The 16,458-nt window shown below is 42.3% G+C and overlaps 1 protein-coding gene across 6 annotated transcripts in view; it reads left to right on the forward strand.

Moving 5' to 3' along the window:
• Positions 1–16,458, forward strand: part of LOC8043417 (alpha-2-macroglobulin-like protein 1) — a 175,308-nt gene that overhangs the window by 124,745 nt on the left and 34,105 nt on the right. The window contains exons 15-21 of one of the 6 annotated variants that reach the window (XM_029978569.4): positions 78–227; positions 2,035–2,116; positions 2,725–2,816; positions 4,557–4,656; positions 4,808–4,840; positions 13,844–13,979; positions 15,802–16,030. In XM_029978569.4, coding sequence (XP_029834429.2) covers positions 78–227; positions 2,035–2,116; positions 2,725–2,816; positions 4,557–4,656; positions 4,808–4,840; positions 13,844–13,979; positions 15,802–16,030 — 822 coding nt within the window. Of the gene's footprint in view, positions 1–77; positions 228–2,034; positions 2,117–2,724; positions 2,817–4,556; positions 4,675–4,807; positions 4,841–13,771; positions 13,980–15,801; positions 16,031–16,458 lie in introns of all 6 variants that reach the window. The other 5 variants (XM_029978563.4, XM_040502886.2, XM_040502887.2 and 2 more) reach the window with 5 other exon arrangements.

Consider the following 16,458-nt stretch of genomic DNA (forward strand, 5'->3'; position numbering starts at 1 on the left):
ATTAAAAACATTTTTCTATGTAAATCCCGCCTAATCAAATGTATATTTTAATCTATGGCAATCTTCTCTTTCCTTAGGTGACCATGACTTTTGGTTCAGACACGGTTCAACCAGCCACATCGGCCGCCATTCACCTTAACGGATCACCTCACTCCTACTGCGGCGTGGGCGTTGTTGACAAAAGTGTGCATCTTCTCAAGCAAGACAATCAGCTTACAAAAGAAAAGGTATTTATGCTATGAAGTAGAGGTCTCCAAACTTTGTTTTGCTATGGGACTAGATCAAGAATCTGCCACTGTTTCGAGGGCGGGAAAAGGAATAAGTAAATGCAAGCCAGGGAAAGCTAAAAACAAAACTCTCAAGTAAGCTATGAAATGTAAATTTGAAAGGTACATTAAAAAAAGCAAAAAGAAGAATATTAGGTGGGTAAACATTTCTACATTTTGTTTTAATTTAGTATTTAGCTAAAACGATGTCATTACACAATAATGGGGACTAAAAGAACTCTCCAGGCAGAAATCAAAGCCCATAAGAACTTTGGCATGTTCCGACAGGGCAGAATACTAATAAGAATGATGCTTACAAGATGCAAAAGATACGACACAGAACTCTCAGCACAATAAGAAGAGCAACATACATTAATTTTAACATATGAAGTTTCACTGATATGAAGGAGAGTCTAAGAATGGTTATGCTTGTGCGGATAATCTACAGTGAATAATATATCGAGAGGGCACGCCGAGTGAAAAACAAGTTTTCGTTGGGTTCACTTTTCGCAATGCAGGGCAGCATTGCGATGCAGAGGTATCGAGATAGTATTTTAAAGATACCTTCGAGTATCTGTAGCTCTGTATCAAGATATTTTTGAAAAATGTACCTGTATTTTAGTAGTCAAATACATTTGCGATGCATCTCTTGTACGGCGATACTTTGCCAGGTTTGGCAATCTCGTTGCATTTGTTGTCGAAAATTAACTGTCGGCTCTTAATGGTAAATTGAACACCACCCTTCTTGTGCAAGGTATCCCAGAATTTTTATTATGCACCCGCCGCACGACACCACGTAGGCGAAAAGCCTAGTTGTCTGGTATGTACCAGTCGGCAAAATTGAAAAAAAAGATGAAAAACAAAAGTTAAAAAAAGGTCACTTGCAAGAATAGCATATTAAGCTTCTCCCGGAACTCTGATTTGTGTCGTGAACGTGATTCTCAAATTGAGAAATATCTTAACGGCAGAACAGGGTTTAACTTGGGATGACGTATTTTCTCAGTATGACAAGCCATCTCTTGTCTCTAGTACCGATGTGGGTCACTGGGGGCTACACTATTTTTCTAGAGGCATTCGGGATGGTGGCTGTGAATAGATTAAAAGTTTGAGCTGAATAGAAGTAATTGTGTTATGCGTATGCTTATACAGCCGAAAGTTAGTCAGCCCCTATGGACTGCTGGTATCAGTTGTAGATGAGCAATTGAGCCAGTGCAGTACAAACCTTAGTGTGAAGTCTTTAACGTGCACCACGTAGTGGGGATAATCGACCGCACACTGGTACGATGGTCAACAAGATAGAAACGGGCAGGGGTGGGGAATGAACCCAGCAACCCTGGGTTCTGCAGCTCGAGCTTTCTCTCCATTGGCTCCTAGCTGGTGTGCGCTAGCCCACTCAGTCACGGGTCCTCCTTTGAGATAGGGGGAGGTACGTAAATTGACATAAACTTGGATAATATAAGCTCTACAGTTTGAATTTATTGCCCTTAAAATTGAAGTGTTTCGGCTGAAAAGTACCACTTGACAATATTAATATGCATGCTTAAGCTACTAGTTTTATTTCTAGGAGCAAAAGTGTGCAGGCGAGTTATTCGTTATTTTCTTTCGCCTTGTTTCAAGCTCAAGATTAAGAAGTGTTATTTAGTATATTTGTAGTCAAAGGTGGCACATTTTTATACAGGTTCACTATAAACTTTGTTGTAAAATTGTGTGCGCCTGTAATCTCAAGTTTATTAGCGAATTTTAATTTTCGTCTTTGTGATGATTTCAGATCTACGAGATACTTAAACGCCTTGACATCAGTCGCTACACATGGCCAAAGCAAGCGTCCTATGATTACTGCCGGAAACAGCGTGAGTATGCGCGAGACTGCGTTCCCCGGCTCGCTTGTTCATTAGTACTTGATCACCGTACCTTTATTTTATTTTGGTTTCAGTTATTTTAAGAATCGGTTGGAATACCTTTAGCTAGCATTTTTAAGTAATCGATAATTAGGCCTTTTGAAATACTAATGGTATGTATAACAGTCACATTTAAAACGCTTAAATGAACTATTGGTTTTCATTAAGAATAAATATTAGCTTTTGGTATTTAGTTAATATGTAATGCAGAAATTGGAAGGTGTGTTCTCTAATAGATCGGAATGATTTCTTATTAAATATTCTACTACATCAGGCTTTAAACATAAACCTCACTTCTCTAGGGTAGAAAGTTCAGCCTTATTTTAGGGCAGCTGTTTCATTAGAAGAATATTGATTAAAACCAAAGAGCAATTTTCTAAGCATACAAATACATTCGCAGAGTTCATGCTAGTTTTTGTTCATCGGTATTGCCGCGTACACTACGCGAAAGATGAAGTCTCGTGCGATATATTACGCAAAAACGCTGAAGAACCAACAAACTCATTATTGATTTCGTTTTTAAAATGTGTAGATCTCTAAGCCGATATGTTTTTGTACAGTGGCCAAGAAGCCACAGCAATACAAGCGCACAATTTGGAACGGACCACGAACTTCGAACGTTGAGTATGTGGACTCCATCACTGCCTTCGATGTAAGTTTACACTGCTCGTCCTGCCTGTTCCTCTTGACTCGCTCTTTCTTACATTACAAAAAACGGACACCTACTCAGTATTCTAGGCTTCTTCCCTTCAAGTGCATATGCAGTAGATGGCGACTTTAGATCGTTACAAAAATGCTGCACTTCGGTATGTTAGAAATAATCTGTTAATACGGGGCCTCGTATCTACGGCGCAATCATTCGATAGAATAACTGACGTGGCAACATTCGCAAGCTACAGGATAATTTACTTTTACTAGCTGAAATTCTTTCTTTAAAGATTTTTTTTGTGTCAACAATGTTTATTTGTTACAAGGTATGGCTTTCCTCTAGAAATTGCTTCCTTGATGCAAATAACAATGCCGCTGTGAATGCCCCTTTTTTAAATTAGAATATAGATCTTTAAATTATGGCGCTGGTATATCTATTATTAACTTGTGGCACAGTGCAACGTGATCAATTTAAATCTGAGGACTGAGTCTACACGTACGGCTTCGCTTGGCTGAGCTGAAGACGCCACCAGTAAACCAGCTGATTTATTTCGCGTGAAACACCAATGGTAGATTGTGATGATTGAGCCTCTACTCCTGGCTTGATAGTTCTATTATCTTCCACTCGTACATGCATACACAGAAACGTTTCTATTTAGTCACTTTTGTTGATTTTTGACGTAAAAATGCGACTTATCTGCCTTCCTTTTTATGCATCAACGTTAGTAGAAGTTAGCTATCTGGACTACATAAAAAAATGAGGTAATCTTTGCACAGATGACGAGAACATGGAACATCATTTTCAGTGTTGCTACAAAGTTCGAATTTTTGTGCAAACCATCCCTTGGGCTTTGATATTCCCTCTTAATTTGCAGATTTAGGCTCTCTATGAACTCTGCTTTACCATTACGAACCACAATTTTAAGAGTTTCTTTTCGTAAACTTTAATCCTCATCAAAAAGCAGCCCAGAAAAGACGGCGACTGTGGATAGTAAACATGTCTCTTTTCTTCTCCTGGTCGCTGTTTAGATGGAAATGAAATGCTAGGTAAATTGAAACCTTTCATTTATATTTTAACGGATGAAACGCTTAATGATTGGGACTACTGAAGGAGAGAGAGAGAGGGAGAAAAAAGCTTATTATGAGAGGACATAAGGTTTACGCGAACATAGGTTCTGATCGGCTACACTGTGCTGGGTGAAGGAGAGGGGGAAGGAAAGATATAGTTATGAGGGCGAAGAATGAGGTGAACCTGTTAGTGAGGGTGATTATGGTATTGGGATCTCAGGAAAAACAAATGAAGTGATTCGCAAAAGTCCGACCACCACACATGCACCAAATTTAGTAGACTTATATCCCGCTAAATTTGCTGCTCTTTTCACGTCACGTCATCACTGTGATTGTCGTCACTTCACACAATGACCTAACACCATGAAGTCACGTGACACGACGACATGACACCGTGGAGTCACGTGAAACTATGTTGTGGCACTGTGATATCACGTGACATACTTGTGTGACGTGGCACCGTGACGTCATAGGACACCAGAAGGTTACTCGTCACGTTATACCGTGATTCTACGTGACAACAGAACGTCACGGCGTCACGTGAGAGCATGTTCACGTCATGCGAACTGAACACAGCTCAAAACACGCTGCACATTCTGTATTTGCCGGCTCTAATAAAAAAATAAAATAAAGCTAAAATAAAGCTACACATTTGTTTTGCCTTTTTGTTTCACAGGAATCTGGGATGGTTGTGATGTCCGACCTGACTTTGGAGACGAGGCCCTGCAGAAAAGCCATCTACGACAGACCCCCGTACGCTCTGGCTGCTCCAGCAAGTACGTCCGTGAGACCGAGTAATTGAATCTCGTCAACGCACCAGCTTTGGTTCACTAACTATTTATTTTCCCCGTAACTTTTTCCCCACACTTCTGCATGTCCGCCATCCTTTTCCTGCACGTCTTTCCTTTGGTGGCGGCGACCAAGTAGTGCGCGTCTCGTACTCTTCCACGTCGTATACTGGTTAGTATTGGCACCTTTTTTCCCCAACACTGACATTCTTTTCTTTGGCACCTACTAGAAGCTTTGCCGTTTAGTTTAATCATGCGTCATGTGCACTTTCTTAGGCTCCTCTATTGCGGAAAAATTGCTTGTTGCTGCCAATGGTCTGAAGCGACAGCCGAGGCACTGCACTCTCCCCCACATTGAATGCAATCCTTCTTCACAACAGGTCAAAATGTGGCAGAGGGACAAATATAAATTTGTGATACGAAGTCACAATTTCGCAGCTGGGGTATTGTGATATCAGACGTTACCTTGCTGACGAGAAATAACACGCACGTCACATGGTCATGTGACGTCATGGGACGTCACAATTTTCACGCTAAATGTAGCACATCACGTGACGTCAAAGTGTGAACTGACATTTATGACAGGATGCGGACAAGTGCTTAAAGCCTTGCAAATATGGCCTGTGCTACTGAAGAGTCATCTTTAGAAGAAACAATTGTTGAATATAGCTGAATGGGTTCCGGATTGTTAGCCACTATGATCAATAGGCCTCTTAAGAAAGTGCCTAGGCACCATAGAAATGTGCTGGGAACTTTAGGTAAACGTGGTGAACATGCTCGCCTTACCGAGTCAAGTAAGGTTACTAAAATCAGACTTTGGCAAGTCCATGCTCTAAATGATAATTTTGTATGTTTGTTTTCGCTTAAGAACATTTATTGCTGTCGTGGCCAGCACGTGTCGTACATTTATCCATACACCATCACCGTGCTTCTGGGTGCTTGAGTAATTTATAAAAAGTATATTGTAGCTTAAGGCACTAATTTATATGTGAAAACATGTCCTTGCGACTACTCCACAAGCCAGTGTAAGGTGCCATCCCAGCGATATATGGAGGGACGTAGCCAACTGAGAGGATTATTAAAAACGTATGATCACAAAATAAATATTGGACATTATACTGAGCACGATATCAGGCGAAACGACATGCTCTGTTCCACATCGCAATTTTCAGTTGCGTTGAAGACAGAGCTAACTCAATTGGTTACAGTGGTTTTGTGCTCCCTTAGTGATTTACGTCAACAGTGGCACACCGGAGTTCCAAATCTGTGAAAATATACCGCTTACCATAGCGAAGACTTTCAATTGACCTTAAAAATTGGTTTGTTGAGGAAAAACAATTCTCTGCGAAAACAAACTTCCAGCCATTGCGGACTTCCAGCCATTGCGGAGGAAAAACTAGACTAATTACCTAAACATTACCTAACACTTAATAATTACCATGATAAAACAGCGCACAGAACACAAAGGAAGAGAAAAGGAGAGGTAGAACTTTCTACCTGTCCTTTTCTCTTCCTTTTTTACACATCCTTCTCTCGTCCTCTGTGTTATGTGCGCTGTTTTATCATGATGAAGTACCAAATAGATCAAATCACTACTTTACTGATAATTACCATTTTACTTAGTAAAAGTAAATATACGGTTTCAATTAGAATCTTTACAAACATCATCAAATGCCACTAAACCAACTTGTATAAAAAAAAGTGCAGAGCACGTGATAATTTTTTGGCGTTACGAAGGGACGCTAATTATGGACACGTTTTTACGTTTCGCTTTGCTATTGGGGTGCATATTTGCGCCAGCGGCCCTTCCCCACGTGGTCGAGGCCCGCATCCGCAAAGATGCGCTACGATAGAAAACCAAAACCTACAAACCTGTCAAATTGAGCATTTTCTTCGAGACGCTTTAAATGCTGCACTTGTAACAAGGTGTGTAGTTAGGCTAGTTGGTTGGCTATGTTGAAATTGTATTAAAACAACACAAAAAGACGCAGAACCAGTGGAAGGAGAACACTCAAACAGTGCTGACTTAAAACTGAAAAATAGTTGCTTCTGTATGATGCAGCAACTAAACATAAAAAGAACAGTAACGGCACAAAAACAAATCAACCCGGTAACACACCCCTCCCCATCATGCCGACACACACCTACACGTGCTTGCCCGACTTTCTAATAAAATCAACCTCGTCACTCGCTAGGGCTATGGAGGGAGCGCTTACACACAGCACGCGTCATAGCAGGCGATAAAAAGGGCCTCTTTAATTTTCCTGCCAGACTCGCTTCTGGGATGTTATAAACTCTTAATGTCATGAAATAGCGGAGAACATGTACATCAATCACAATGGATCGCGAGGTGGCCAGACGGAGAGGAGCACGGGGAAAGACTGTTCCCTCGTCAGGTCATTGACGCATCTCCTTGTCTGTCAAACAAGCACTCTGCCACAGGACAAAGGGATCAGGTACACCACGCCACAAGCGCAGGCGACATACCGGTTGCGGTGGTTGACCTCACACTGCGCTCCGGGGCATCCACCTCGCTTAATACAAATTGGTTGGTGTTGAAAACACCAGGCTGCGTTGTAACTGCTGGCAAATATTTTTATGCCGTGGGACACCTTGTTAACACACGGAAAGACCACAGCTCTTGAAGTTGGTCTTTGTCTTGCATTAGAACAAAGAGACACTCTAAACACCTTGACCAAAGATTCTACAACAACCAGGAAAACTTCCAAATAGAAGCCAGAATTGGACAAGATATTGATCCGCATCAGAAAACTGTCACCACACCTTAATTGGGCGACTTCAACAAGGCGGCGCGCAGACTAGACACTACCATGGCTCGCTTTACAAGCTTAAAATGTTCGTAAGCATACCCAAGGAGTCTCCTCTTAGACCTAGTCTCATAGGACCAACACAAATTGGAGGGCTCACACCGAAGATTGAGGTACAAAAATTGTAGGGCACCCTCAATTAAGGTTTCACAGTAAGAACTTTAGGCCCAGAGAACATTCCGTGAAGAAATGCAATATCAAGGAAGACACATTCTTGCCCCTTGAGTTCTCATTGGATTTCAGCACAATCAGGTAGTCAGCGACATACCGAAGCTAGTTAATCATCCGTTCATCTAACCTCTCAGGAATTGCCCTATCACACTTCCCTAAATAAATGTCACTGAGAACAGGCGCCAGATTTGACGGAATACATATACCGCTCTTTTGACAAAAAAAAAAAAAAAGATTCGCCTTTAAAGGTAACAATGGCGGGCATGATGTAAAAACGCATTAACCCAAGGAAGGCTTCACTCACAATTCCAAAGGAGCTCCAGAAGGCCAAAAACCCGAACGTGTCAATGCGCTCATCCACGGTCCGCATGAGGTCGTGATGGGAAATGGAATAAAATATATCCTCCACATCAAACAACACCCGGTCACACCATCCAGGGTTATCTTCCCTCAGATATTGAACTAAGGCCTCCGAGTTCTGAACACAAGTGTCGTCGAGTGTAAGTGGCGACAGGTGGCGCAGCAGAAAACATGACACCTGCACCTGCCAGGAACCTTTCTGATTGACGATGGATCTCAATGGCATCAACTCCTTGTGAGTCTGTATTGTGAAGAGCACCTCCAGACTAAGATATTTTGCCGCCGACACAGACTTGCTTAAAGGTGTACTCCGCCGATTTTTGAGCTACCTCAACTAACTATATTTTCTGACTCCCAGGCCTTTACCCTTTCTGGAATGCTATTTAATATCGTGAAATTCATAATAGTTATTGCGAAATCGGCAAATGAAAATGATGCAAAAACAGACATTCAAATATACCCGCCCTTTTCAGGGCCGTGACGTCAGTGGAAGTTCAGCTTGCCAGTCGGGCGAGTAGTCTAAAAAATAGAATATGCCAATTATTTGTTCCGTGCTGGAGCGCGGGGACTGGAGCGAGCTTCCAAGACATTCATTTGACACCATGAAACTGCTTCAAATCAGTTGGAAACAAATTCTACAGTCAAAAGAGTGAACCCCTGCACTTCCAATGACGTCACTTTTTCATTGTTGCCAGTAGAGACTTTCAGTTTGAAAAACACGGTGAGGACCAAAATTGTAAATTCAATAACTTCGTGAAAAAAAATTATTTTGACCTAATATTTGGGATACTATTTTGGCGATGTTGTTTGGCGAGTTTAGCAAAATTTAAAGCAAATCGGGGACCATGAAGAAATCGGCGGAGTACACCTTTAACGAATCGAGCCCCATGTCACCACAGAACTGCGCACTATGGGCCATAACCTTTTTCTATTCAACCCCCAACAACGCCTACATGTATTTACCATCGCCCTTCTGGCCTTCTCAAAGTACAATCCATGAGGCACCACGGCAAAACCCGCCTTTTTGTCAGACACCAGCAACCTTAACCGTGAATCATTACAAAAAGACATAACCGCCCCTAACTTCTTCCTTCTCACGGTCCTTCCAACCCCTTCAAAATCTTTTCCGCACATTCCAGGACGCAACGTTCCCTGTTTTCAGGGGTCGTTTATTTGCGACGCTTGTCGCACCAGGCCCAGCACATATGGAGGCCTGACCAACGGCTTGGTAGCATACGGGGGACATTTCTTCAGAATGTTCACGACAGAAGCAGGAGTATAAGTAACACCCAATAACACAATGTTGATCCCCCCTCCTCCCCTCTCTGGTATTCCTTGAGCTTCTTCGGCAGCGAAGCACGAATACGCTCCATAAAAATTTCGCCGCCAGCACAAGCTTTCTTCTACAACGTCGCAGCTCCTCCGCAACACGCTCTTCACTCAAAGTCCGATAGCACCAGATTTTAGACCATCCTGCAGCAGCCTAACTTGCCGCAAGCCTCGGAGCGTAAAATCGTACACATGCGCTTGGCATGTCCAGACGACGGGAACATCAACCCGAAAAGATCGGCTACCTCAGGCGGAAGAATATCCTGTTTCGCGGCGTATCCGAACTGTTTTGCCTTACACGTCACCATGACGAAGGCGATGATGTAGATTTCGTCACAGGGTTGATTGGAAGAAGACATAAAAGAGCCCGATGCAAAAAAAAAAAGGAACGACGACAAGGTGTGTAGCTGGGCTACTTGCCTGGTCATGTTAAAATGGTATTAAAGCACCGCAAAAAGACGCAGGACATGTGGACGGAGAACACGGACACACTTGGCTAATGCATTTCTAAAATGAGTGCATTTTGAGGTTCTCGATGATGATCAGCAAGTTTTCAATTAAAGCAGCTATTTGTTTTTACTAATTAAAAGTTAATTAGTAAATTCTAGTTTAATATTAAGCTAATTGGCATGTTTTTTGTTACCTCACGTTTGCAATGACTGGCAGCTTAATCACATTACTATGTAATTTTTCCCACAACCATCTTCCTTCTAGGGATTTTGAAAATCTTCGCTGAAACAGCAGTATGTGACGACTCAGACTGAAAGGGCTCTGAGTAACGAAAGCTGGGGTTACAACTTTTATTGTACAGAACTTGACATAATGTAATAACAAGAGTTGATGATCTTGATTATTGTATCTGGAAGGCACTTCTGGATTATTCAAATATTCATTACGCAGCAGTGTACATGCAGGATCGGTATTGAGACGTCGTCCGGTCCTTTTCTGTTTCCTCGACTTATATGTTCATTTCTGCCCCAGTCTCAGGTGTATTCAACATGATTAACATTCACCAGCTCGCCTGCACCCTTACTATATTAGCTCTATTCAATACCTTCACTGCACGTGCGATTATTATCAGTGTAACTTAAGCGTGTTTCAAAATGAGTTCATTGACGTAAGGTAATAATTGCCGAGCCATGATCGCAGGGCTGGCGGTAACAGTTTTTTATGTAATCCAAACATTTCCTATTTACCTCTAGAGATGCGTTGCCCGCAATCAGGGCAATGCATCCTTCACAAATTACATTATGGAGAAACAAATCAAAACGTACCATTTGCTATCTGCGGCCTTTAAAGGTCCTATATGTGGTAGATGACGTTATTTGGCAGTCTTGATTATGCCTGAGAGGTCCTTCCAATCGACACTTTTTGCAGGATTAAAACTGCCTTGCGAACCATTTTCGGGCGAGCATATAACTTAGTAAATTCCATTTTTGCTTCTCTAGCTCCTCACCTTTATGTTTCTACTGGATTACTTCTTCACATACCTGAAATTGCTCAAAGCTTCAGGAATCCTTGAACATATACTGCGCCGCGATACGTTTAAATTGCCATCTTTGTTTTTATTTTACTGCGTTAAAGAAATAAGACAGACTACAGATATTATGCAGCAGTGTACATTCTGCATCAGTGACAATAGGAATGAGCTTTTTTTCAAGTGGGGCTGCATCACTTGAAGAAAACCGTAAAATTAACCGTTTTACATGTTCATTTAAACAGCGTAAAGACGCTCCAGTCGGCGTCTGGTGTCCACACACTAGAAGCGATGCTTAACGGGTGCATTACCAATGCTAGCCTAGGGTCTTTAACGTGCATCACGCATTAGTGACACACGCCCGCACGCCGAGGATGCAAGTTTTCGCTCCACGTGGTCCGAGCTATTCGCTTAAACACCCAATAACTGCCACCCCCCACCCCAATATACAACTCGTGTTTCACAGTAGCTAAAGTGCATAAATTAATTACTACAGGTTTATGAAAGTTAGAAATTGGCTTCAAAAACGTTTTCCATTTCATATTCTGATTAATACAACATGTGTAACTTTCCTGTGAATGCGTGTTATTCTTCTAGACTCAGTATTTCTTGGTGCATCACCTGGTATCCTTTCAGCAATAAATACTAACAGCCCTTGTTTGTGCTGCGACTGCCACGATTATAGCAGTGATAGCTTGTGAAACATTGGTTCCTACTAAATTATGATTTAACAAAAACGTATAGATGTGGTATTTCGAGACAGTATAGAAGATTGCAGTATCCTAAACACTAAATCAAGTTGCTGACTAAAACTTAAGGTTGGTACAAAATAAAGCAGATCTTTTGAGAAATTATTTTTATTCTGTTCTGCTGCTAATGGTTCTTGCATCTTAAATATTTTTAGAAGACACCTTGTCCATGCTGTAGCGCTGCAAACAACAATCAACTATGGAAAATTAGAGAAAGAATATTTTCGCCTTCGAATTTGAACTGTTAATCATAACCCCTTTAAAAAAACACTAATTAGAAAAAATATGAAGATACTTTTAATCAAACAATGCTTAAAAGTAAGTGATAAGTAAGTTTTATTAGACATCTGTAACGAGCAGCCGTAGATTAGCTTCCCCAACAAAACTTTACATTTGACCAATATGCTATTTAATGAAATTTAGACCGGACGAAGCGACGGCTATTCACAAAAACACCTTATGACGAACACTTCTATTTTTCATATAAAAATTTTTTTACCAAATAACGTGTGGTATTAGAGAGGTTCAATGCTCGACAAAATAAAGGATCAAATACGCTTCTCCCATAAATATGTCGTTCGTGGTATGAGAAACGGAATGTTCATGGCAGCATATTAGCCTCTTGGTCATGTATAAAGACTACATAAATCTCCCAGTCTTACCTGCTTTATTTTTCCAAAACGCCGAGCACGTGTGCCTCACAACCTTCGAGACAGTTTTTTGTTTGCTATTGTTCTGAGCAGGGAAGTTTTTCCTGTTAATGAAGTCGTATTAAATATTCAGAAATCCAAGAGCATTCATTTTTATTTCTGACGAAGCTGTTGGTCACTGGCTACTTCCTCAAACATTTTTGACCTCATACTCTGCCGCACTTTTGCCTAGAATGTAACACATATATTTTGGGGAATGTATAACGATCAATCAGTCGTAGGGAACTGCCCATCCACGTCATGAATGGCGCCAATCCACTAGCGAATGACACACACTCGCATTAAAATATATGCCTTCAATGGTTGCGAATCGCAAGGTAATTTTCCAAAAAAACAACACAATTTTATAAAAAAAAATTATGTATTCAAGTACCTTTGTATTTGCCAATATTTCTATAATTTTATGTTTCATTTGGCGCTTTTTTGTTGTTGAATTATTTTCTGACCAGAGTTTAATTGAACCATCTTTTTTTTTTCTCTTCTGCTTTTGCCGCTTCGCTAGGGAGTAGACATTTCCTTGCCGCTGGATATAGATCTAAAGGTCAGAAATGAACCGTCTGCTCTTTTACCCAAATCTAACATTGCCTCTCCCATATGCCTCGCAGCTCGCGGCGGCTCCCGATACGGCCAAAAGACCGCATTTTATGCTCAACGTAACCGGTTCCAAGGTTCGCGGTTCAATATTCTTAGAACCTCCAGCACCTGCCTCACTCTTGCGCTCTTTCCCCCTCTCCTGGTGGTTGGCCTCTGCCTCGGCATTAGTATCTCTAAGCATAGTGCCGCGTGCACACCCTGCGCTATTCAGAAAGATTGTCATTGAAATGTGTAATTGGTTATTCACTACGACTAAATTATTCACCGTAAAGCTCCGATAGCTTCAAGTCTATGCCTGAACTGGATGTGGTTTAACCATTTCCTTGAACACCCTGCATTTTTAGTAAAAAATAAATAAATAAAAGAAACTTATTTTCCAGCATCCGCGACTTCTCTCTTAAGGGTTTCGGGCAAGTGCTCCTAAAAAAAAAAACTAGAAGCGAGAAAACAAAACGAGAGTCACTGACATTTGTAGAAACGGAGTGGGTGGCCATTACTTTCCAATTCATTACTTCCTGATTGGCTATCCGGAGCTCTTATTGGCTTATGTCGCAGTCTCATTGGCTGCGGAGGGGTAATAAAACGCACAGGAATCACCGTGCCCTGTGTTTTAAGTTTGCAGTGACTAAAATTCAAGGTTAATGAACCGGCCCAAGCAGCCACTTTGATTCAAATCAACACCTCCACCGGAGAAGCAAGTCTAAAGTATTTTTCAGCAGGGATAAATTCCTTAGATAAACAACCCCACAGGCAGCCAATAAACATATTTAAAACAAGACGTTAAAAAAAAAAGAAAGACAGACAATCTTTCCGAATGGCACTTGGGCGCGCGGCCCCAGAGATCAAACTGACGCGTCATGCTTTTCTTTCCTTTCGGAACAATAGGGTACCCCTCACCAATCCCTCTGGCAGGCCCGCCTCCGCCACCCGCATTTGCCAATAGAGTTAGTCTTGTAGGTGGTGCCCCGGCCGTCGCAACCCTGGATTCGTTGCCGGAGGCCATTGCCGTCAACCGAGAGATCCCGGCAAAGTCGGCCGTCGAGGTGCGAAACTACTTCCCGGAGACGTGGCTGTGGGATCTCAAGGAACTCGAGTAAGCTGCGAGGAAAACACGCCCCCGAGGATGCGTCCCAAAGCTAACCACGCCGGCCGACATCAAATATTATAAAGACGATGAAAATGTTGCCAGGTGGCTTTTACGCATGTCATAAACAAGCTGAGGCTACTCTGCTTTGTTTCACCGTCACTCAGCAAAGAACGAACGCCATGGCCCCATCCAGACCATCAGAGTGACGGAGGCAAACCTTGTGACAGCCCTCATCCAAAGTTGTAAGGGCGATAGCGTAACTTAAGTAGTTGTAGAAGAGGAGGACGAGAATATGCCCTTTTACTCGAATTCTCACTTGTGTGTCTGAAACGTCACATTTCTTCCCTTGCTTAAATGCGGCTTTACTTATCCTACATCCCGTGGATTTGACACAATTGCGCGCCACGTGTCAGATAAAGTCACGTGTGTGCCACCGACGCTCTGGTTGGCCCACTGGGACCACAGCCTTCACCGTTTTCCAAGTTACAGTGAGACGTTGTATGGATCAGTCTTCTCTTCTTGCCTAATGGATCGCTCGTACTATATTGCTCGAAAGTCTCCTGACCGATGACACAGCATAAATTATTTATGCTGTGTCTGTGACCTAATTGTTTTGTTTGTTGGAAGAAAACTAAATAAGCGTATAAACACCTATTGAGTCTTGCCCATGCACAATGCGCATATTCTCATCGGCCAGTGATACTCAACCTTAAAGCACTTGCTGAGCTATTTTCGCATAAAGCAGTCGAAGGGCCAATCACACCGATCTACGAAAACGCGTCCACAGAATGTCGAATTCCACAAATCGGTATAGCTCCAAAACTTAATCCACATATCATCGATGACAATGAGTTTTCACTCACTTATTTTTGCGTAAATGTCACTATTTAGGTATCGGATCTTTAAGGACAGGACGACTGTTATAAATTAAAGAATTTCGAAAAGATACTCTGAAAGCAACCGATCTGTGGACGCCCGGCACGATTCCCTAGTGTAATAATACTAGAATCACGAGCATTTTTCATACAATCAGGAAATCTTCGTTTTGGCCCCTTTATCTATTACTATACTGCGTTTCGCCTGAAGTCCAGATGCAGCCAACACTGCCAACTTATGGGGCAAATCATGCAGCGTCAAAAGCGTATCATCATCATATGTTTGTACATGTTCTATTGTTTCTGAATCAACCATAAACAGAAAACGCCTCGTGACGTACGCTTTTGATGCTGATTGGTTGGTCCCGTTAGCTCCTAGCTGCTGGCGGGCCTCCACGTAAGGTGAAAACGAAGATTAGCTATCCACCGGACGTGCTGCTCCGATTGCAGTGATTGGACTACCTTAGTTTTGCAGTACGGAGTTTGACTGTTTAATCTTGAGGACCGGCTATATACGGTAATTTTACTGATAGCCAAGCGACCCCCCGGATCTTGACATTGAAGCAGTAAACTCGCACGCACTATATGAGACCTCGGGAACATTTGGAACATAATTGTACGCAAGGGGATGTTACCTAATAAAACTACATTCAGCTAAAACTTGTGTATACTTTACTAGGAAACAGGAATGTCAGAAGACATTATGGCGGTAAGAATTTTCGAGGGTACGATGGAATGCTTGCATTTCTAGAAAACCGCTTTCAGAAGCAATGCTATAGAGTAACTAGGGCACAATTGTTTGTGGGTTTTACGCAGCAGCAGGTTTCGAACACAAGCTACATCTTACAAGTAGACATCTTACAATTAAAACCTGGATGGTTTCCTGCTGAACAACTCGTTCCCCAAAGACACTATCGGACTTCAAACTTCTGGACCTCTTTCCGCTTTTTCAGCGAGAACGGTCAACTGTCCTTCAAGGAGAAGATTCCACACACGATCACTGAGTGGGTCGGAAGCACCGTGTGCATCAACTCTCAGGACGGCGTTGGTGTCTCGGACCCGGCGAAGATCAAGGCATTCCAGCCATTTTTCGCCTCTTTCTCACTGCCGTACTCCGTGGTACGTGGTGAACTCGTGCCCGTCAAGGTCTCCGTCTTCAATTACCTTGAGAAGTGCCTCCCCGTAAGTACTGCTCAAAACAACTCCACACTGTAAAGCGTCCGCGTACAAAACGAGAGACCGTTAGCGCAAACGCATGAACCCAGATTTCCCATGCAGCCCTCATGGCTAAAATCTTGTCGCTAAGGGTGTATGCACGCGACATATATTAATATCCGGAGAAATCCGAGCACGTCATAAAGCTGCGAGGAGGGAAGGGCTCGAGGAGGGGGAGTTGGGTCAGAAGATCTGGCTCCAATTGCCAGGGTGATATTGTTGATGGAAGTGTGTGGTTCAATATCTGTCAATGTATAGCTATGGAGTATGATTTCTGTAGATTTTACATGTTGTGTTTAATAAGTCATGAAGGCTACACTAATACGGTGTGCGGAGGAGCGTTACACCGCCATGGGGTCACAATATACGAGAATAATAGTCACGATAATTAAGAT

This window comes from Ixodes scapularis, unplaced genomic scaffold (genome assembly GCF_016920785.2).
Source record: "Ixodes scapularis isolate PalLabHiFi unplaced genomic scaffold, ASM1692078v2 PGA_scaffold11__112_contigs__length_91849675, whole genome shotgun sequence".
Classification (NCBI taxonomy): Eukaryota; Metazoa; Arthropoda; class Arachnida; order Ixodida; family Ixodidae; genus Ixodes; species Ixodes scapularis.